The 22,280-nt window shown below is 36.9% G+C and overlaps 3 protein-coding genes across 3 annotated transcripts; 2 read left to right on the top strand and 1 right to left on the bottom strand.

Annotated features, from left to right (window-relative positions):
- Positions 1 to 2,424: 2,424 nt before the first annotated feature.
- LOC116301366 (solute carrier family 68 member 1) lies at positions 2,425 to 12,490 on the top strand. The gene is made up of 17 exons (XM_089032124.1): positions 2,425 to 2,630; positions 3,468 to 3,552; positions 3,859 to 3,932; positions 4,409 to 4,524; positions 4,677 to 4,752; positions 5,270 to 5,333; positions 6,358 to 6,481; positions 6,959 to 7,030; positions 7,329 to 7,357; positions 7,808 to 7,885; positions 8,520 to 8,564; positions 9,027 to 9,104; positions 9,756 to 9,832; positions 10,149 to 10,232; positions 10,658 to 10,766; positions 11,195 to 11,228; positions 11,430 to 12,490. Exons 1-17 carry the CDS (start codon positions 2,521 to 2,523, stop codon positions 11,582 to 11,584), a joined length of 1,410 nt encoding a protein of 469 aa, XP_088888250.1. The 5' UTR covers positions 2,425 to 2,520; the 3' UTR covers positions 11,585 to 12,490.
- A 426-nt stretch (positions 12,491 to 12,916) lies between these two features.
- On the top strand, positions 12,917 to 13,615 carry LOC148909916 (tripartite motif-containing protein 3-like). The gene has a single exon (XM_089032464.1). It carries the CDS (start codon positions 12,917 to 12,919, stop codon positions 13,613 to 13,615), a length of 699 nt encoding a protein of 232 aa, XP_088888590.1.
- Positions 13,616 to 16,009: 2,394 nt separating this feature from the next.
- Positions 16,010 to 21,141, bottom strand: LOC116304643 (uncharacterized). The gene is made up of 14 exons (XM_089032463.1): positions 21,073 to 21,141; positions 20,913 to 20,963; positions 20,352 to 20,384; positions 19,865 to 20,190; positions 19,639 to 19,789; positions 19,471 to 19,501; positions 19,233 to 19,340; positions 19,080 to 19,118; positions 18,932 to 18,966; positions 18,533 to 18,649; positions 18,071 to 18,202; positions 17,962 to 17,997; positions 17,241 to 17,307; positions 16,010 to 17,171 (listed from the first exon to the last, which is right to left on the bottom strand). Exons 1-14 carry the CDS (start codon positions 21,103 to 21,105, stop codon positions 17,095 to 17,097), a joined length of 1,236 nt encoding a protein of 411 aa, XP_088888589.1. The 5' UTR covers positions 21,106 to 21,141; the 3' UTR covers positions 16,010 to 17,094.
- Positions 21,142 to 22,280: the final 1,139 nt, after the last annotated feature.

Genomic DNA, 22,280 nt, shown 5'->3' with positions numbered 1-22,280 from the left:
GCAGCAGAAGCTTTGATGCCAATATTTTAGTATGACTGAAACCTGATCCTTACCAAATGCATTGCCCTGTCTCCGAGCGGCAGCCTTAGCAACATTCACGATATCAAAAAGATGTTGTTCAAAGCAAGCGATGGACACAGGAACTAATAAGCTTTCAACTTGAAGTCAATATCTACTTTCTAAAGAAGTTTCACTTTTTTTCTACGAACGGTTAGGAGTCTCTTGTGTGATTTTCGAATCCACGGCGAATAAGCTTACTTTTTCGTTTCAAATATTCAAACCATTTGCATTTTTCATAAAAAAATTTCTTTGTAAATATTGCTATGATCAAAGTCATCAAACTGGACAAGCTCCAAAAACCAAAATGTATACTACAAGTTATATCACTACTTTTTCATATTTATTTCGAATTCTAGATCTTGTATTGGTCGTTTATAAAAAATTTCCTCGTCTAGAACTAGAGGGAGATGCGGTTATGGTCGTACCAAGATCGTTACTCATTGAAACTTGCAAAAATATACTGAAAATCTGTGTTTTGATTCAAAGGTTTAAACTTTTTATATCGCCTACGAAACTCAAGGATCTCACGTACAATGATGGCTAAAAAAAACGCAAGACGGCTAGAAAGTCGAGCATCTCAGCTCACGATAAACCTCAACTGAAAACGATGTTGTGAAAAAATATTTTGTGTAAGTTGGCCGATTTTGAAGTTATCCCAGATCAAGATTATGAAAAGTTAAAGGGTTAAAGATCAAAAGACTATAATAATAAAGCTTATTTTTCAAAATCAATGTAGTTTGTTGCAGAGCTTCGATTTACTTAACCATCTTCGATCCAACCCTCCTCAGCACTAAAGGAGCTAATAATCAAGGCCTTGCAGAAACTCTTACATATAGAACAGTTCAATCGGGTAAAGATTGAGAAAAAATCTAGCGAGGTAAAATAATTGGTATGTTCTATATCAGTGCCAAAATGTCACATAAAAGAAACATATTGTGTAAACAAAACAAAAAACATGACGAACAACCATTTTAGCTAAAATTGCAACGTAGTACAAACACGTAGAAAGTTCATTTACAAAACTAAAAAGAACTATAAATATTTAAGATCTAGATCTCTGGAAGTTCAACGTATGCAAGGAGTAGAGGCAGAGAACAATACCCAAATAACCATTATATGTTATAGGTTGTGCATCTTTGTGTAATAATTGTTCAGCATGATTCTTCTAACAGATAAATGGTTTTTAAACCCTAAAGATTATATACTTTATCATGACCATACTAACCGAAGTTGATATAACCAAAGGCAGAGGTAAGAAGACAAGCGGTGTAAAGATAAGAATAAGATATCTTCTCCATTTGAAAAGTTTTCGCTTCAAAGACCCACTGGATTGGAACTCGATCTCCATGTTGTTGTCGTCGACTGGAACAAGCTGTCGACCTTCCTTCTTAGAACGGCGTAGAGGATTTTGGACTCTATAGCGATATTCCTTGCTGGGATTCTTGCCTAAGTCAAGAACGCAATAATAGCACACTTCAGTATCTTGCTGTATTATTCTTAACAACGAGTAGCAAACGTAAAATGTGTCCTGCCTAGATCTTTGGTCACGCTGCGTAGGTATACTACAGCATACTGATTTAGCAACAGCGCGAAGCTAAAAAGGTCAATAATTAACTTACTTGACATTTCACTGTAGTACCTGGCTCTGTACTCCTGAGGCTTATATTAATTACACAGCTCAAAGCAAAACCCAAATGAATTGTGTGCTGTTTAATTTATCATATATTATATATCATATATTATCACTCATTATATTATTATCTATTGTACAATGGATCAAAGATTGTTGTATCTTCACTCATTTTTTTATGATCCAATATCAGTCATATTTCGGATTTGAGCCTGCTCAGCAAACACACCGCAATCCTTGCTAATGTAACTCACTCACCACTCACTCACTCACCACTCACTTATTAAGATGCTAGCAGATCGATAACTAAACGTTTATCAATCGTCTTGCGTCATTTGTCAAAGTTAGCAAGCAAGGCCTTCGGACTGCCCACGGGGGGTACTGCCACCCCAACTTGGGTAGGGGTGTGCCGCCAGGACCTCAAAACCCTGACTCTATCCCAGACCTAAAATTTTGATTTTACATACCCTACCCCAGACTAAAATTAAGAATTGTACACCCTATCCCAGACTAAAAGACGGAAAATACGGTCTTACAAGCGATTGCAATCAATAATTACTAACGTTTTTATTGTTAATAATTATTGAGAAGGGAAGAGAAGAGAAACTAAGAAACTGATGCATGACAAATTTGCCTTGCAAAATTATAATTTGGGTTTCCTTTGTCCATCACGGCGGATTTTCTTGGCAGGGCCTGGTGTCAAAAATATTGTTCCTCGCTCAAACCGAATCAAAGGAAAAGCTTTACAGCTAGAGATATTAAGCATTTACTGCATTTACTGGTAAATATGCAGATTGGTTGAACAAGAGTGAAGCATATAAGGTTTTAAAATGTCGATTCATAGAAATGCGTTCGCTTATTCGATGACTACACTTGCATCAATGATGATGCACTCGATTTTTAACTTTTATTACGTGAAGATATTCCTACATCTTTATCGGTGAGTTTTAATACTTCATTCACTGATAATATTATCGATATTAAGCTTATGTAAAAGCATTGTGGAATAATACAGTTGTTTTTATTTGTGGTAAATATGATTTTGTGATGTCTTAATGGACCAATTAATATTTATAATTTGTTACAAGGCCACGTAATGCCACAGGAAGCCCATACAAGCTTTTAGACTGAATGTAATTTAACGAGAAAAAAATAAATAAACGCTCATATTTACTCACATGAAGTGTTCTTTACGTCGTCCTTTTTCTTAGCAATGTTTAAAAAATTTTTACTTTCCCTCTGTATGTGCTTCCTGTGGTAATGCATGGGGGAATTAAATGATAGTAATAATAATAATATAACAATAACAATAATATATCCTACTATTACAAACAAATTATATATATATATATATATATATATATATAATTATAATGTGTATGTCCTCATTACATGGCCTTGTAACAATAATATTAAAATATATGGTTTAATATTATGTTATATTATATTATATTATATTGTGTTACATGTGGTGTCGTGTCTGGTCGTGTCGTTTCTCGTTGTGTCTCATCGTGTCTCGTCGTGTCGTGTCAATTCATGTCGTGTCGTGTCGTGTCGTGTCGTGTCATGTCGTGTTGGGTTGTGTTATATCATGTTATCATATATATTATTATATCAATGATAAGCCATTCACTCTTCATTAATGTTGATATAATATGCATTTAAATAAGAAGGGTATTTGAATGAAGTATAATGATTAGACAAGCCTGTGAGATTTAGGACTGACCTGTGAACTTCTTGTGTTTCTTTGTACTTATGGATGTAAAATAATTTCTAGGATATCAGAGACCTGGTTTAATGTTGCACAAGTGATATTTTTAATATGGAACGCTATTAATGATCCTTTGTTTGGATACATTCAGGTAGGGTGTGATTTACTTTTTTGCACTCTTGATTTCTTTACTCCTTCATTTAGCTGCACCACACAACACCATACCACACCCTTATCTACTCTACTCTATCCCATCTAACCCTATTCCACTCTATACTCTATCAAATCCCATTCTATTTACTCTACCTGTCTCCAATGCCCCACACTCCATTTAAATCTTATCCCACTTCACTCTTCTCGACACCAATTTTCTCATGCTGCCTAGCTATCCTACGTAGTACCTTGTTTCTTCTTATTGTGATAACTATCCTTAGTTTGTTTCACTTTTCTTTAATAGGACACTTCTAAATGGGAATTATTTAGGAACAGAAAGAAAGCTATTCTATATGGTGCTCCTTTTTTTGCTTTGAGGTATGACCAGCACTTCTTTGATTTTTTTTGCTGTTAATTATGATGATAAGGATTGATAATTTATATAGCGCCCTTTATATATGGATATGACTAAAGGCACTTTAGGCAGCATTCATAATGTATGGCAGGGGGGGGGGGTAGGTGAAATTGAGGGGGGATCATGTCATGTCCCTTGTTAACCAAGAAGACGAGTAGAGCACCCTGAAAGTGTGTTTTCGTACTACTGTACTATGTTCCTGCTACATGTCCCTGAATATTTGTCCCTAAATCATGTCACTGCTGCTTTATGTTCCTGTATCTTTATGTCCTGTAATCATGGCCCTGCTGTTTAATAGGCCCCTACATATTTTGTCCCTATAAATCATGTCCCTGCATAACTAGTGCTTCATGTCCCTATGTCTTTTTGTGCCTGAAACTTAATTTTCCCAGCTGCCATATTAAACCTTTAAATTTTTTCATGTGTTATTTTCTTGTAGTTTTCTGTTGCCATGGTTTCCCTGGGTTCCTTGGGTGGCAGTGGGTACCAACAATTGGCTAGTCGGTATCCATCTGATTGTATCTCTTTGTTTTTATGATGCTCTTTTTACATTTGGTAAGTAAGAACTGAACTGAACTCGTGTCCAATCAGTATCAAGTAATAATTATTTTGCTGAGTGTTTATAAGGAAAGAAATTGGGATGGGCTACCTGTGGAATAATCTTTTGCACATTGCACAATTTAAAAAACTAGGTTTTTTTTTCATAGTCCTGTTAGCACATTGTGCACTGTTTGCAGAGTTATCAAAGAATATGGAGGATAGACATATTGTCTTACGATACAGGTAAAGCATTGGATTTTTCAATCTTTAAGATACTTTAAGCATTTCAAAGTTCATTTACCATGTTGTACAGCCTTGAATTCCAAGGCACTTATTAAGGCTGTATTCTTTTAATACTGTGGCAACATACCATGATGTACATAACTGTTTAATTCAATGGGACTATTCACTTATATGTAATATTAGGAAATCATGTGACAGGGAAGCACGGGTGGTGCAGCAGTGAGAGCGCTCACCTCTCACCAATGTGACCCAGGTTTGAGACCTGCTAAGCTCAGTGTCATATGTGAGTAGAGTTGGTTCTCTCCTGTGCTTCGAGGGTTTTCCGGGTTCCCTGGCTTTCCTCCCTCCGCAAAAATCAACTCCTGAATTCCAATTGGAATTTCAGTGGATGAAGAGCTACTCTGTAGAAATGCCACTGCTAAATCCCATTATTTATTTATTATTTATTTATTTATTATTAGAGTATTTTCCAAACATGTGCAGTAATTACCTGTGTATGTATATTTTTCTCGTTCAGTCAGGTGGCATCCATGTTTAGTCCTATTGGCCTGTTTATATGTATTCTTGTTTTTCACCATGAGGTAAGTATACACTCAATTGAAGAATCGTTGTCGGGTTCAGAAACATAAAACATAGAAGCTGAGACCGAAATGGCACATGGGAAGTACGTTAATTAGATGCATGCTGTGACCGGCGACCTGTGGCATCATCCACTGTTTTTAATATGCGTGTGGCATTCTAAACCGACTGCATGGATGACGCAAATGAATAAATTATAATATAATTATGTCATTTCCCATGTGCCATTTTGGTCTCAGCTTCTATGTTCTATGTTTCTGAAGCCGACAACGATTCTTCAATTGAGTGTATACAATATACATGTACCACTTATGTTGGATAGCATTGTGGTGTATGAATTAGCAAAGTGTGTCATAGGTTTCCGGACACACAAGTGGGACTTCCTCACCTAGGAAAAAAGGTTAATAACAGGCAAGATTGAAACTAGGCACCCGTGGCACCAAATGATATTACAATACCTATCCCAACCCTAACCCTAAACCTAATTACCACTTAGCCCCAAAGTGAATTCGCTGGGATGCTTTCCAATTTTTGTCATATTTCAGGCAATGGCTAGTATTATATTTAATAGATAATTACTGAGGCACGCAGCATTCGTAGGTATAATGCAGGCAGCTGAGGGCGTAGCCCAAAGCTGCCTGCATTATACCTACGAATGCTGCATGCCGAAGTAATTATCTAGTATAATTATTGTTCTTATCAAAATCCAATTGTTTTCTTTCTAGCTTGTTTATCATAGAAACAAAGCCAATAATGAATGAACTAAATATGTCTGATTTTCCTCTATGCATTCGTTGGGATAATGCAGACTGAAAACAATGGATTTTGATAAGATCAGTAATTATATGCTATTGTAGGATACCACTTACTAGCTGAATAAATTTGCATATCAGAATTTGAATTTGAATGGAATCCCCCTGAAAATTCCCATACACCATGATACTACCTGGCATTGATTTAGTTTTATTATTTAGTAATTATACCTTTATCTGATATAATATTACTTCACTGTTCTGTTGTTCACAGCAAGAAAACTTTGTGTACTTCCAAGTAGTCTGTATAGTAGTTGCTATAATTAGCTGGCTGTGTATATCCTACACGGGAAGAAACATCCAGATAGTTCAGGATGTTAGTAAACACCATAATGAAGGTACTGTCAACACTTTCATCATCATTCAGATGATAATTTATGTAATTTTTTAAAGGAGTCTGGTAATTATAATGAATGCAACTTACAAGGAATTATGGGAAGGATCTGGTCATTTAGTTCAGCCCCAGAAATCCTTGCAGGATGCATTAGTTACCAGGCTCCTGAGATTTACATCTGAGGAGATTCTAAACACCAAAGGTTTTAGGTAAAAGGCAATTTGCATTACGGCGTAAAAGGTTTCAAATGATAGTTAACATTTTCTCTCATAATTTGCTTCATCGTGACATCATTTTACTAAAAAATAACCCGAATGCTATATGAATTTTGTTTGAATATGTCTGCTATATAATTACCTCAAAAGAAAGTGTACTTATAATGAATTCTGGCAGTTGTAACAGATGATGCATAATATAATATAAATGGAATAATATTTCATATTTTGTACTTTATTTAATCCTCACATTTTTTTGATACTAGAATCCAAGTGCTCAACAGAAGTCATACCTCCATGGACCTTGCTAAAACAGCTTATATCTCAGAAAAACTTAGGTAGGCAAAATGTTATGAGCGGTTTTATAGGTTGAAATTATTCATCATAGAGTGTGGACAACAAACCCATAAAAAAACACTAAGTAACTAGTATTAAATAACACACATATGATTTTAAAAGAATTATAGAAAACCAAGAATTCTGCTCTCTTTACTACTATTGTTTCTTAATACTTTTTCACTCAGTTATTAGAAAAGTTTAAACTTGTTTTTTGTTGTACAGCACATATTCATAATGAATTCCTCACTATACATTCCATTCTAACTAATTTTTTTCTACTCTTTTTTTTCTTTTCAGTTTTCTTTGTGACAATGAATTTTTTTCAGGTAAGCATCACACCCTGGGGGTACTCTTGCCCATTTATGGTAGGGATGTGTCACTGAGCAAACTGAACCCTGACCCTGTTCCAGAGTAAAATCCCGGAAATTCATACCCTGTTCCAGAGCAAGATCGCTGAAAATCATACCCTGTTCCGGTATTGCCAAAATGGATACCTTGTTCCAGAGAGGAGAGCGTGATTTCATATACCCTGTCCCAGAGCAAGCACGATTTTATATACCCTGTTCCGGAGTAGAATCGCTGAAAACCATACCCTATTTGGCGGCACGTACCTATACAGCGAATATAGGGGAGTACCTCCCCCCCCCACCCCCCGGGCATCACACCATAATAATAGTTATTGAGGGGAAAAAGAACTAATAAAACAAACAGTCCATTTTTGTGAAAGTTTTCTAATTGTTTATTAATTCACTTGTATTTTGATTGTTGATCTTCAGGTCTTCCATTCAACATTTCAGAGTAATTTTTTCCTGATATTTGCAGAATATTTGATAGGTCCTGATGTATTACCAGCAGTAAGTCATTCATTCTAACATTCTTATTATTTACCTCCTTTGTTGTCTTCCTTTCTTCTTTTTTCCCTTCCTCCTCCCTCACTCCATTTCTTCCTTCTTCTTCCCACCTTCCTTCCTTCCTTCCCTCCTCCTCTCCCCCACCCCTTGCTTCCTTCCCTCCTTCCCTCCTCCCCTCCTCCCCTCCATTTCTTCATTTCCCCACCTTCCTTCCTTCCTTCCTTCCTCCTCTCCCCCTTCCTTGTTTCCCTCCTTCCCTCCCTCCCTCCATTTCTTCATTTTCACCACCTTCCTTCCTTCCCTCCCTTCTCCTCTCTTCCCCTTGCCTCTTTCCCTGCATTCTTATTTCTTCCCAACTTCCTTTCTTCCCTGCATTTATTCCTGCATTCCTCCATCTCTTCCTCCATCTCTTCCTCCCTCCGTCCTTCCCCTTCTTTGTCCTCTCTCTTTCTGCTTACCTTGTTCCACTCTTTACCAACCATCTCTATCATTGAGCAGCACTAAGTACTCTCTTTCTTTCTCCCAATTTCCCTTTACCATTCTTCCTTATTTTTGTTACCAATCAACAAAGTGTGTATCAAATCCCAGAGACAGCTGCCTTAATTCACCTCTAAAACATGACCTATTATTCTTGTAGTTTGGTCTTAGTTTCATAGCTGGGTCATCCTACGTCGTTCCTCAGGTAGTACAGCTTAAAATACACTTAAGTTAATGATTGTAAAAAACTGTTTATGATTACCTCAAGGGAGGCTGACTAATTCTTGTAACACAAGCCAGTACTGTGACAGAAAATGCCCCAAAATAGCTATTTATACCGAATTTATTTTTTAATCATGTGAACTGTTCCCAACCGTATTATATTTTTAAATCGACAAATGCGCCACTGAGTTATAAGCGTTTGAAATTTTACTTCAAAGTGAGACGTTTGGCGGAGCGCTTTTTGTCCACACGAGTCGCTCTGTATGCCGTAGGTCAGCAACATCCATGGATGCGTTGATGTAAATGATTGTTAGAAAAACCAAGCGAAGCAAGCAACGTAGACCTGAGTCTGTGTATGTTTGTTAAGTAATGCGGTCCCATAACATCAACCCTTTTCAATGACCGTTATTTATGTATTGATAAAGGCGTGTTTTTGTTTGTTTAGATCATCGTTCTCGTTTTAAGTACTCTTCTTTCTAAATATGGCTCGTATTATCTTATCCTATGGTCTATGTACATCAAGGTATGAAAACCTAATGAAACAATCTTTCCCTTTATTCATTCTCTCTCCATTTCTCAGTTGCTCTTGTTCTCAATATTATTGTTTTTGACCCTTAAATAATTCTTGTTCACCTTTCTTTCTCCTTCCCATTGACTTCAAACAAACTCGTTTCAACTTCTGTCTAACCTGGGTATCCTTAAGGTGCTGAGACACGGTGCAACACTGCATGCAACATTGTATGCAACAGGACTGTTGCAGCGTGTGTCTACCCCAAACTTGTTGCACGCAACGTTGCATGCAACAAATCTGAAGTTGAATCGCGCGCTCTACTCTTGCAACAATGCGCGCAACAAATTTCATCATGTGAACATGGCTGCAACATTACCTGCAACATTTTGAAATTTCCACCAATCAGCTTGTACCAAATTTATAACTGCTGACCAAATATCTTAACATAGCAGGCTGACACAAGCGATGTTGCATTGTGTGTCACCCCGATTCAAATTTGTTGCTTGCAATGTTTCGTGCAATGTTGCAAAGTGTGTCAGCACCTTTAGCTTTGAATACGTTCAATTACGAGGGGACTTCAAATTTACATGACTAATTTCGTTTCCCCTCCTCCTCCGTAAATTAATGACCAGTTCCCATTTTGTATTTTTGCTTCTCTTTTAGCTCACGATGGCTACATTGGTCTACATCTTCGGCAGGCAGTACATCTGGCTTTTAGCTTTCATGTTTTTTGCGGACAGGTACAAATACTCTAAATCTGTCTTGAGTGTTGTTTGGTCTCTATTTTCTTCTTTTAGCACAATATTCCAGATCTCTTTTCTTATTATCTAGAAGACTTCTATCGTATCCACGCATGCGCAGCATGGTATTCTCAAAAGGATTTTAGGCTTTCTCTTGAAGTATTTTTTACCATCTCTTATTGCGCCAAAGCTCTGAAGTAACTAGTGAAGATTTTAGTGGTAAACCGCTGAACATATCCAGGCAGGCTCGCGCAGGCGGGATAGATAAGATGGTAAAAAAGAGTTAGATAAATCTTCTAACTCTTTATTATGGCAGGAGTTTACAAGCTGCATCTACGTCGCTTTTTAATCTTTCGCTGGCTGATATTGTTGACAGTGACATGGAAAAATACAGAAGAAGGTAAGAACCTAAAAATAGCTAACCGACCTACAATTACTGGGTAGAAAATAATGGTTGGGTGTGATTATGCGTAGAGTACGAGTATGATTATGGTTATTGGTATAGAAGGCAGGCTATAGTTATTGGTATGTGATAGGTATAAATGTTCTTAAGATACGGGTATTGATATGGTTACTGGTAGAGAAGGCAGGCTATAGTTATTGGTATGTGATAGGTATAAATGTTCGTAAGATACTGGTATTGATATGATAATTGGTAGACTCTCATTCTCATTGATTATCGTGTATAAGGAGTCCAGTGTTATTAACACATTCTCATTGATTATCGTGTATAAGGAGTCCAATGTTATTAACACATTCTCATTGATTATCGTGTATAAGGAGTCCAGTGTTATTAACGCATTCTCATTGATTATCGTGTATCAGGAGTCCAGTGTCGTCCATGATATTTGGTACCAATGCTCTCTTCACTAAACCAGCCCAGTCATTGGCTCCAATGTTAGTCGTATTCATCTTGAATAGATATGGTTACCAGGTACGTTTGAGAGTAAACACGGCTGGTTCTTAGGAAGAATAGCTTGTGTTCAAAGGACAACTCATGGGCCTTACCCACGTGGCAGCCATGTTGACTTGAACAATAGATTTTCCCACGCGTAGCCTCGCATTCAAGTGCTTGAAAATAAATTGATGTGGGTTAAACAAAGGTTTTATTTTCATAAGAATAAACATGGCTGCCGTGTGAGTAAAGCCCATAGAGAGAAGTATGGACGGTGTCCAGTGTACCTCCGTAATAGGCCATGTCTACTTATATGGCAAAGTGATCTGATCTACAAGTCGTCCATTGTTGGTTCGGTCTTTGGATTCTCCAAGAATCAATAAGAAAATAAATTGCAAGCTGCTAGAAATTTTCAAGTATAAAAGATTGTGATCATTTAATGAAAAATGTTTTTTCTTATGTTTTAGAAAAAAGGGAGTCAAAAAACTCTACGAAGTTCAGGTGAGTTTGTATTTCGTGTGCCAAAATACTGACGTAATTTTATTCTCTAAGCCCTGCGTTGCTTGGGTGGGGGACTTTTGCTTTTTATTCACTGTCGCAACAACCGCAGACCACCAAACAACGCAGGCTTCTATCTTCTGAAACCAAAAACCTTCTAGAGGAGGTCCCGAGACAAGTTTTTTAAAAATCTAATTTTTTTAGGCGAATATGTTGCTCTACAAGACGTGATGTTCCAACTGATGTGTCTGGTGCCTATGTTCATCGCCTTTATACAAATAATTGTATGGAGATGGTACACACTGCGCAAGTCGCGAAATAAGAAACCGCTGCTTGGCATCGAGGACACGATTTTATAAGCCGTGGATTTTATCCCACACTGAAAATGGCTGTAATATCAAGAAAACGGTAGAAAACGGTGGTTTGAAATTTAAAATAATTGTTTATAATAACATTCTAATAATAAGTTAAAAAAATACGGATTTATTTATTTGCTACAATTAATTTTACAACCCTTCTTGATAATGACACCAAGTAAAGGGCCAGAAAAGAAACGGGCAAGAAAAACGAAAATAAAAATAAATAAATAAATAAATAAAACGAAAACAAGAAGCTGTATTTTAGAATAATAGTCCCCTTCACATTTCCCTGCGCCATCTTGAAAGGTGAATAATTGTGTCCAAGGTGATAAAAAAGGTCTCTATCATTGCCAGCTCACCGTTCGTCTCGCTTCGATGCAAAGGCACGGCTAACTTTCAAGATGGCGCAGAGAAATGTGAAGGGGACTATCGAGCAAAAAACATTTTCAATTGAAAGTGTTTTTTCGTCCGAATGGTTCCTCTGGTCGACTAATGTCGAATATGCAAAACTTAATGACAATTTTAAAAATATCATATGCATGAAGATAGAATCACATATTCAACATTAATATTATTTCAAAAAAGTAAAATCGATCTAGATACTTTTATATAGTGTTTTATATTTTCTAGGTCTCGACTATTTTGTATTCAAAAGTAGAGGTTTTCTTTCGTCACACCTTCACTTTGAACTGAACTTGCCTGATGAATGGACTTCACAAAATGCCAAAATTTAAAGCCAGTTCTTGAAACTTATGGCTAATTCTACAAACGTATATACACATCAATCTCGTACCCAGAGCCTGCATTTCGTCTGGCCTGCGGCGAAGCACGAAGGCACTAGCATAATCCATTGTTTGAGACCAGGATTTCTAGGACTCCCGGTATAAGAGCGCATGCGTTAAAAGACTTGCAAAAGTAAAAGATAAATGTTCCCTATTTATAATTTGTATTTGTATTAGGAGTAAACACAGAACTCTGTTTGAAAGCATGTTTTTCATTGATTATATTTCACTTCCGGAAAATTGCGCATGCGCCAAAAAAATGAATTATGCCAGAGCCGTTCTTCGCCGCAGACCAGAAAAAACGCATTTTCATCAAATGTTTGCACATTCGAACCTAAGAAAACAAACAATTATTTGTCCACTGAGACGATGTAGAATTCTCAGTTGGAAAACGTGCTTGAAAGCACGCATGCGTTAATTTTCACTTGTGTCGAAGACCTGAAGTACACGTGCTTCCCGCTCTTTTTTCAAGGTCACATGATCATTTCCCCAAAAATTCAATCAATATAAAATATATTTTACGAATACTGAATTCCACGGCTTAGTACAAATGGCTTCTCTCCTTGAAAACCTCAAGAAAGATGTGCAATGTTCCTTGTGTAATGATAGATTTACTGAACCCAAGATCTTGTCGTGTTGTCACACATTTTGTAAGCTCTGCATAGAAATATACGTCGAGCTGACCGAGAAAGTCTTCAAGTGTCCTAAATGTAAATCAAAAACCCCTCTGCCATATCTAAACAGCGTGGAAGATCTAGAACCAAGTCTACTGCACTCAAGGATGGTGAAGGTGTTGGAGTTTGTAGAAAATGAGAAGGTTTGTTCTGTTTCTGGGAGTCATCCACCAGCATCTTGGCATTGCTTTGAGTGTAATCGCTCGTTGTGTGACGAATGTGAAAAGACCCATTCAGTGTTTATCAAAGATCACAAAATTGTATCTCTTGTAGAGATAAAAGAAGGAGACATCAAACTGATGTTGAGCAGAGAAACTAACTGTGTAGACCACGTTGATAAAATAGTAGAGTTATTCTGTAAAGACTGTGAAGAAATTATCTGCTTGGAATGTTTGAAACATGACCATGAAGGCCATTCAACCATCACTTTATCAAAATATGCAAAGAGTAAAAGTGCTTTGCTGTCTGATAAACTTGAGCAGCTTAAAATACGTGAGCAAACAATGGAAAAAAAATTCAAGGCATTGCAAGAAGTAACTGAAGAATTGAAAGAATCTGGTGAAAAAGAAAAGTGAGAAATAAAGAAAAAACTGGAAGAGACTATTAAAAAGTTGCAAATGAAAGCGATGGAGCTGGTGAAGCAAATAGACGATGATGTTGACAAGGCTGAGAAAATAACAGACAAAGGTCAATCTGTGCTCGATCAGACACGTGGTGCCATGGAATACATGAAGAAACTGATAGAAAAAGGAACTCAAACTGACGTTATTCATGTCAAAGACTTGGAATACAATGATAACATTTCTGATAAACTTATTGAAAAAATTCAAGATTTAGAAGCAACATTTGATTTTAACAAGGAACTGATGAAACAAGTGAATTCTGGTCTGGGAACCTTGAGCAAAATTAAAACACATCACAAGATGAGCACCGCTGAAGTTGAAGGTAAACTTGAAGCACTAGAGATATGTAAGCTGATCATATCGACGAAAAGCAAAACTGGAAAACTCACTCGTCATATAAGAGATGTTATTGATGTTAAAATCAGCCCTGGAAAGAATGTGGAAATAAAAGAAAACTATACAAGGAATGATGGTAAAGTAGAAGTGGAGTTCATACCTAAAGTAGTTGGTCAACTGACAGCAGAGGTTCAAGTGAATGGGAACCATGTATCTAACAGTCCACTTAGGATTGACATAACCAAAGAGTTTAAGATGAAAGGTATAGAGACAAAATCTTCAGATTTTATAGGAATAGCTGTAAATAAAGAAAACACTAGAATCGCAGTTGCAGATCAGTCTTCACACTGTGTTCATGTATTCAACACTAATGGAGATCGCTTACTGACCTATACAAGCCTTCGTTCCCCTCAAGGTATTTCATTTCTGAATGAAACAGATTTAGTTATAGCAGATTACAATAATCATAGAATATGTATAGTGAACACTACAATAGGGGCATTGATAAAGACCTTTGGTAGGAAAGGAAAAGGAAATGGTCAATTTCTTTATCCGCAAGGAGTACACGTTGATGTCGATGGGAACATCATTGTTTGTGATCTTGGTAATCATCGTGTTCAAGTCTTCACAAGAGACGGTGACTATCAATATCACTTTGGTTTGTACGACTCAACGTTTGAGAAGGACAATTTTGGCCCTGTGAGTGCTGTAACATACGATGGACGTTTTTACGTCAGTGACTATACGAAAAATGTAATCCTTGTATTTGGGAAGGAGTATGGCGTATTGACTAGAATATCGACAATTGGCGACAGTGCTGATGGTCAGCTGAGTGAACCATGGGGCCTGGCTATTGATAATGACCATCATCTACTGGTCTGTGATCGTGGGAATAACCGCATCCAAAAGTTCACGTTATATGGTCGTTTGGTTGGCAAGACTTGTAGATGCACTTCACCCAAGTATCTTACGGTTTTAAACGATGGCCAGTTACTTGTTACTTCAAACAAGAGGAAAGTGATGTATGTTGACTGTAAATAGAACCAGGACAAGGACAATGATAATTCATAATTGATAATAAAGGAGAATGACATCTTTACTAATTAAAATACTTTTCAGATATGACAGCAGAATTCCTTGCCTCAGTACCCTTCGTTTTCAAACAGTTTTTTTTAGCTGTACCCACTAGATATTGGTTATACTTTCACCAGTTGCACGGCTACACATTAACTATGGAGCGCCATCCGTAAAAAAATTCCGGTTTCCAAAGCTTTCCGAATGTGCTTTCCGAATTTGCTTTCCGCTAGTTTTGGATATTTCGAGTTCGGAATTATTTCGAGTCCAGAATTATTTTGAGCTCGGAATGATTTGGAGTTCGGAATTATTTCGAGTTCGAAATTATTTCGAACACGACCGCAAAGAATGATGGGTTCGAACTACGCTCGTAATATAATCGGACGAAAATCGGAAAGGTTTGTCAGTCGACAATAGTTCGGAAGCATATCGTGTGTAATCTTTTCGCCTGATCTTCGGAGTTTTCCAACTTGTGGCATCCTATCTTAGTGTAAAATATATATAGTCTTTACACCCTTTCTGAACATAAATTAGACTTAAATAAGCCTTCAATGGTATCGGAGTGGGTAGGGGGTGTATTGCGGACTGTGGGGTGCCGTCTGATTTTTTTTTCAGAAAGCCCTAGTGAAAAAGTCCCTAGCCAAACCCCATAAGGATTAATAACGTCTTGCTCTTCGCTCCTGAATGAATGCATGGTCTTGATAACCATGATAACACATGCAATCAGGAATTTTTGGCCAAAAAAAGGGGTCAGGAATGAAGAAAAACATTACTTTCAGAACTATTTTTCATCATTTAGTTCAGTTTTATCAATTGTGTCTAATGAAGGCTTATTTTTCCCAGTTAAGTGACCTGGCCCTAGTCCTGACCTTAACCCTTAAACTAAGGGTCACGTATTAAATAATGAATTTCAATTTGAATACACGTGTGTCCTGAGATCAATTATTTTATTTTTCATTTTCTTACGACTTTTGTATAGCATTACTTATAAAAGCAAGAATAGGTGCTGAAATAAATGGTAACAAAATAAATATCAACTAACAATTGTATTGCTCCGACCATATCCCAGCTTATTTGATTAAAAGCAAGAAGAAAATTCAATACGACAGCAGTTTGTAATTACGAGAAATATACTAAAAATACTGCATTTTGCATTTAGTGAATAATCTATGGAGACAGCGATTTATCCTTTTAAACATTCTGTGATTATTAGACTACATGTTTCTCGATTTTACCAAGGCCAGCGCCCTCACATATTTCTGAACAATAACTTGAGAGTGGTTTCTCACACTACTTATATATTTACTATTGCATACATAGCTAGAGTACAAACAGGAATGTTTTAGCTTCGTATTCGAATTGTCCATTCCAGACCACATGAAATTTTATTGAAATAAAGTAGCATCATAGGGTCTGAAATGGGCACAACAAACAACAAATCTAAAACAGTCTATTGAATCCAGGCCTATTAATTAATGTTTGTAAAAAAGAAAGATGGGTAATAGGACGTCCTTTGACCACTACTACCAGAGTGCTTCACGAATTTTCTTTCATATTCAAATTATAACAAGGCAAGGGATTCTGGTAGTAGAGGATCATGATGCAATAGTGCAAATGTCCTATTTACCACCTTAAGAGTGCAAATATTATAACCTGGAAATAGCACAAAAATGAAATATGAACAAATCCTCTGAGACCGTTTTGAAAAAGTTGCGGATTCAACTACCGCATCCACAGGATACTCGAGGACGGAAGATTCAAAAATAACCGGATTCTTGGTTTGCAATCAATCCCAAGAGAGCACAACAACAAAAGGGATGTCCGCCATGTTGGAAGATATGACAAAAGAATTCAATGAAAAATCTTTTGTCAAATTCTTCCAACATGGCGGCTATGACGTCTATTGCAAACGAAGAATACGTGTGGACTGGGCCTTGGGGCCTTGAGTGCAAACATAGCGTGGTTTGACACTCTGGTACTACTCCCTAGTTACATTATTTGCACTCTTTATCTTGGGGAGATTACAACTTCTTCTTTTTGTTTTTCTTCTCCTTGCTTGTTCTCCCTCTTTTTCGGTATTTTTTGTTTTCTTCCCCTGCTGCACCAACAAAATGTTGGATTAGTAATTATATAAAATCAAAGCAATTACCTATTTTTTGCCACTCACCAGAATCGCCTTCGTTGATTGTCGATTCATTGTCATTGGTGTAGACGAAATCTCCCCGAAGTGACACCTGCAAAAAACAAATATCAATGTCTGAAGTAATGACATTGGATAACTTAATAATATTGTTCTTTTTAAACAATAAAAAGAACGACATTATTAATAATAGAGTTAAATTTGATAATAATAATAAGAAGAACAACAACAACAATAATAACAGTAATATTAATAACAGTAAAAATAATAACAGTAATAATAATAGTAAAAGTTATAATAATAATAACAGCAATAATAATAATAAAAGTTATAATAATAATAATAACAGTAATAACAATAGTAAAAGTAATATAGGGGAGTTATAGTACATTGCTTGTTACATAAGGTACAAAACATTGCTTGTTACATACAAAAGGTCAGGTCCAGCCAATACCTCCACCGGTCCTTCGTTTTTGCATACGACAACCCAATGCTAAGGGGTTGGGTACAGTACATTGCTTGTTACATACAAAAGGTCAGGTCCAGCCGATACCTCCACCGGTCCTTCGTTTTTGCATACGACAACCCAATGCTAAGGGGATTGGTACAGTACATTGCTTGTTACATACAAAAGGTCAGGTCCAGCCGATACCTCCACCGGTCCTTCATTTTTGTAAACCTCTTTTATCAAGAAAATAAGACAGTAATATTATCAATGCCATTGTTCAGTAAGTACGAAAGTACTTACAGTTGTATGCATTTTTCCGAACTCTTGTTCTTGAGTCTGAAAACAAATAAGAGACATATTTTAATCATTCAATTATTTTCAAATAGGTGTGATCTTCTGCATCACTTACCACCTCAGAAACAACAACTGTTTCACTCTGGGAGATTTTCTCATCTCTCTTGATGGGGCACGGGTTTGGGGTCCTGAGGAGGATAAAGTGTAGAGGCAGGTCCTCTCTGCAACCAATCCAGTCATATACTTCCTACAAAAACAAAAAATAATTTTAAATAATAATAATAATAATGAGACTATGTATATTGAAATAAACTTGTTATCCAACATATCAACTAAAGAATTGATAACAATATATATTTATAAATTTTATGATTACATCCAGTTACGAAGTATTGTAAATAGTTGTAAATAGCTGAAGACCGAAACTTCTACCAAATTGTTGGCAGTTAATGGTTGTCTATATTATATATATCACTGGAAGCAAAAATAACAGAGAAAAGGCATACATACACACTTAAAAGTTGCAAAAATGTTTTGGTTATATATCACAACAGTATATTTTAACTTTAAAGCATACTTGATAACATGAGCCTATATTAAAACATCTTGTGAATGTTTTGCCTCCACACTTTGCCTTCACGAAGACCCCATCCGTTGTTTCTTGGCCCACCCTATTTCTCCTTGCTTGTCGTAACTGTAAGAGATAAATCACACCTATATGTAAAATGATCAAATGCATGTGGTACATTTGCATATTTAAATAAAAATTTAAATGCATACAGCAGGCAACTATATATTATATTGATCGTTTGCAACAGCCGCCATGTTACATGGACTTGACGAAAGAATTTTCAATTATTTCTTTGTTATATCATCTAAGTGCCTATTGTTATTTTGTTCTCTTGAGAATGATTGCAAACCAAGAATAATGTATTGACCGCACAGTGACTCACAATAGCAGGTATTTTATACTCACAGCCTGGGCTTCTGCGTTGCTAGCAAAAGGACCTGCTGCCTGTAAAGAGAGTAGAAAGCAATGCTCAATTAATTAAAACATGCTTCATAATGTAATTGTAAACATGCGAATAATTTTTTTTTACTAGTAGTATTATTTTATATCATACCTTGTTGTACTCCAGACCCCTGACCAGCAGTAGAGTCTTCTGCAAACCAAAATAGCATTGTAAAAAATATACGTTTGACCTTTGCTAGTAATGGTGCAGTTGATACAAGTGATACAGAAATGAATTTCATGTTTGTTGTTTATCATTTGATACCTATTGATGGCATATCCATTTCACTCATCAAAGTGTCAATATATGAATCATCATCTACATCTTGATCAGCAGCCAAAGTTGCATTCATATTTTGGCGAAAGAGCTGTCCTACAATTACAAATTAGAGTCATTTAGAAACATACTGATGATAACTGCAGGCAACAATTTCCAAGATATTATGGAAATAATTACTGTTATTCTAATTTTATAGTATTTTTTTATTTATTTGAACATGTACCTCTGTTTCTTGGATTTGACCTTCCATTTCCCTGAGATAGGGAAAACAAATAATAATGTGAATCTTTTGCCACATGCACTACAAAATCACAACTAACAGTGCGGCACATAATACAAATATGAAAACTGGATGCATGAATGATGAAAAACGTAAATTATACTTCCTTACCAATCTTACAGATGCATTGGTTAGCCTCAAATAGAGGCTTCCCTGACCTCTCACAGAATTTAAGTCTCTTGCTGTACACTGTACGGGGTCTCTAACAGATAGGGCAAGGGTATTATTCCCCACACATTCCATTATATGAAAGCTCTTGTCCCTAGAGATAAGGGGGAAAAATCACATCTATGTAACTTACATCACAGAGAAATTTACTGGAATTACATATCGTTACCTCAAAATGGGGAAAAGCTGCTTAATTTGCTCCAGGGTTTCCCCTGCTGGGCAACCTTTTGCTAAAACCATTTGTTTCAACAGCCCAGAAGAAACAAGACTTTGTCTGCTATTCCCTCTTGGGACGGAGTTTACATTTTGGTTTAGCACAACCGCATCAAAGATATAGTGCTGCTCTCTTCTAGAGGGAGAGGAGTTTTGTGTCCTGCCTCTCCCTCTTCTCCTATTTTGTGATGATCTTGTAGGTACTACAAGATCACCCAAAGGTTGAGGTCTCACAAATTGCTGCCTCACACTTTGGGCGATGTTGTTTGCTAATCGAGCATGCTACAAAGAAAAAGAAAAATAAGAATTAACATCCATAAATGAATAAAATGTATAAAATTTACTTATTGAATATTCCCCACTCTTATAATGGACTCTTGTTATTATAGACACCAAATTTATGGTGTTTCTAATTAACGGTATCTACTGAAACATAAGCTTACGTGTCCTACTCTTGAGATTGTATTTCCATTGGCCTGCAAAGCAAATGATAAAATGATTTCATGTAATAAACTTCTGTATACTAGCGAGTTGTTGATTGAGTCTGGGCCAAAAAATGCCTTACAAAAAAAGGCCTTACAAGTAATGAGATGTTTTCTGCTTGACATTTGGTAGAATATGGCTGCGCCATGAATGTCCTTCGTTTACTCACGCCACTTGCTCTCAAAAACGAATAACGTATACAATGTGACAATTTATCATGAACAATAAAATATAATGATTGATAGATAACAGTTTCGTAAAGATGAAGTGCGATTAATCTGTTCTGAAAGATAATTCCGACAGGAGCGTCTTGTCAGGGTACCCCCCTTACAGCTCCGTCAGCTCGAATGCGTCCGCCATTTTGGAATCCGGATAGCTGACAGAGAGTGGCCTGGGACGATACTGGCGCGCTTTTGGCGCGCTTCAACCTGCCTTCTCCCCGATCTGTCATGTGATTTAGTAAAATATCCGTACTCTTAATGGTTGACTCTGAAGTCAATTCCATTGATTTACCAACACACCTGCTGCTCTTCTTGACCTTGACTTGGCTGCACTTGATTGTTGTTGTTGTCCTGAAATAGTAAACGTTTCGGTCATATATTCAGTCAAGTATTACTAAGAACTTCTATACAACTACAACACACCACGTGAGCTCTTCGGCTGTTCAGTAAACTAACTGACCTGCTGATCTTCTTGACCTTGACTTGAGTGCATTTCATTGTTGTTGTCCTGAAAATAATAGGAACGTTTCAGTTATATCTTCAGCCAAGTATTGACTAGGTTTTATACAACAACACACGCCATGTGAGCTCTTCGGCTGTTCCACTTCGTCTTTAGTACCGATTTAAAGATACTAAACCTAATCGACAAACCACCTGATACACCTCAAAAGTAGGAAACTCACCATAACGAAAATTGTAAGATCTTATCCACGGTTCGAAAGAAGAAGATTACGGTAAATACAAAGTCCTCCACAGAGATGTTTAGCACAAACAAGCACGATGCATCTGATACTTAATACTAGTGTCCAATAGCGATGCGCGGACGTTCTAAAAATAGATTACGTCAACTTTGGACCCCCCGCAAAGGTCGGACAAACATTGCTAAAGAATAGTGAGTCGAAGGGAAGAATATATAGTTGTTGTCGAATATTTTGTGCTGTAAATGGTCGCGACAAAGCACTGCTGTTGGGGAGAGTGTAAGAGTAATTCTAGATATCCTGATTTGCTTCACCCGGCGCTAAAGAAGAGATTGCAGGAAAGTAAACCGATATTTCTACCGTTCCCAAAGAAGTCCCAAGGACCACAGGTAGCCCAAGCTTGGTTTCTGTGGTGTCCTGTTATAAGGAAATGTATGGGGAATCATCAAAAATTTCAATAAAATCATCTAAACGTGAAATAAAGCCTTGAAATTTAACCCGATCATTGAGAAATAGCACTTCTTTCGCTCTGCGTGGTTATTTTTTGAATTTAGCCCGTTTTAAGGACTTTTTTCCCCACCAGTAAGAAATAAGAGAAGGTTGGAAACTCGGGATCCAAAAGCGAGCCATCACGAGTCTTTGAAACCTTGTACGTCTTCGAATTTTCTTTCCAGCGCCAAATTTTAGTCATGACCCTTCTCTCACATCCCTATAGAACCGAGAAAGTCGCATTAGAGATTAGTCTTCGCGTCTTTAAGCCATGAAATTTGCCTGTATTCACATACTACCTCGCTTGTTCTGACCCGTACTTGGAGCTCACTGTACACCAGTTCGACGGATTTCTTTCGGCAACCCACCCGAGGTCACGCCGGAAGTCTTCGTATCGTAAATGCGGATTCGATTTGGATATCGTATTTCTTCGAAATTATGGTGAGTGTATTTTTTAACGGCCTAAGATACAAAAGTATTT

Source organism: Actinia tenebrosa, unplaced genomic scaffold, assembly GCF_029948245.1.
Source record: "Actinia tenebrosa isolate PJP-AT-01 unplaced genomic scaffold, QUT_ActTen_1.0 PGA_scaffold1__47_contigs__length_23844297, whole genome shotgun sequence".
Classification (NCBI taxonomy): Eukaryota; Metazoa; Cnidaria; class Anthozoa; order Actiniaria; family Actiniidae; genus Actinia; species Actinia tenebrosa.
Note: the sequence above shows the minus strand (reverse complement) of the source record. Positions and strands in the feature narration are given on the sequence as shown.

Bases quoted from the DNA above. Each gene is read 5' to 3' on its own strand.
- LOC116301366 (XM_089032124.1), top strand. From the start codon at position 2,521: ATGTCGATTCATAGAAATGCGTTCGCTTATTCGATGACTACACTTGCA. The intron at 3,933-4,408 runs GTATGACCAGCA...ATTTTCTTGTAG, and splicing joins GCTCCTTTTTTTGCTTTGAG to TTTTCTGTTGCCATGGTTTC. The intron at 9,833-10,148 runs GTACAAATACTC...TTATTATGGCAG, and splicing joins TTCATGTTTTTTGCGGACAG to GAGTTTACAAGCTGCATCTA.
- LOC116304643 (XM_089032463.1), bottom strand. From the start codon at position 21,105: ATGCACTCAAGTCAAGGTCAAGAAGATCAGCAG. The intron at 20,385-20,912 runs GTGTGTTGGTAA...TTTGCTTTGCAG, and splicing joins AAGGTCAAGAAGAGCAGCAG to GCCAATGGAAATACAATCTC. The intron at 17,172-17,240 runs GTGAGTGGCAAA...TTGTTGGTGCAG, and splicing joins AATCAACGAAGGCGATTCTG to CAGGGGAAGAAAACAAAAAA.
- LOC148909916 (XM_089032464.1), top strand. From the start codon at position 12,917: ATGGCTTCTCTCCTTGAAAACCTCAAGAAAGATGTGCAATGTTCCTTG.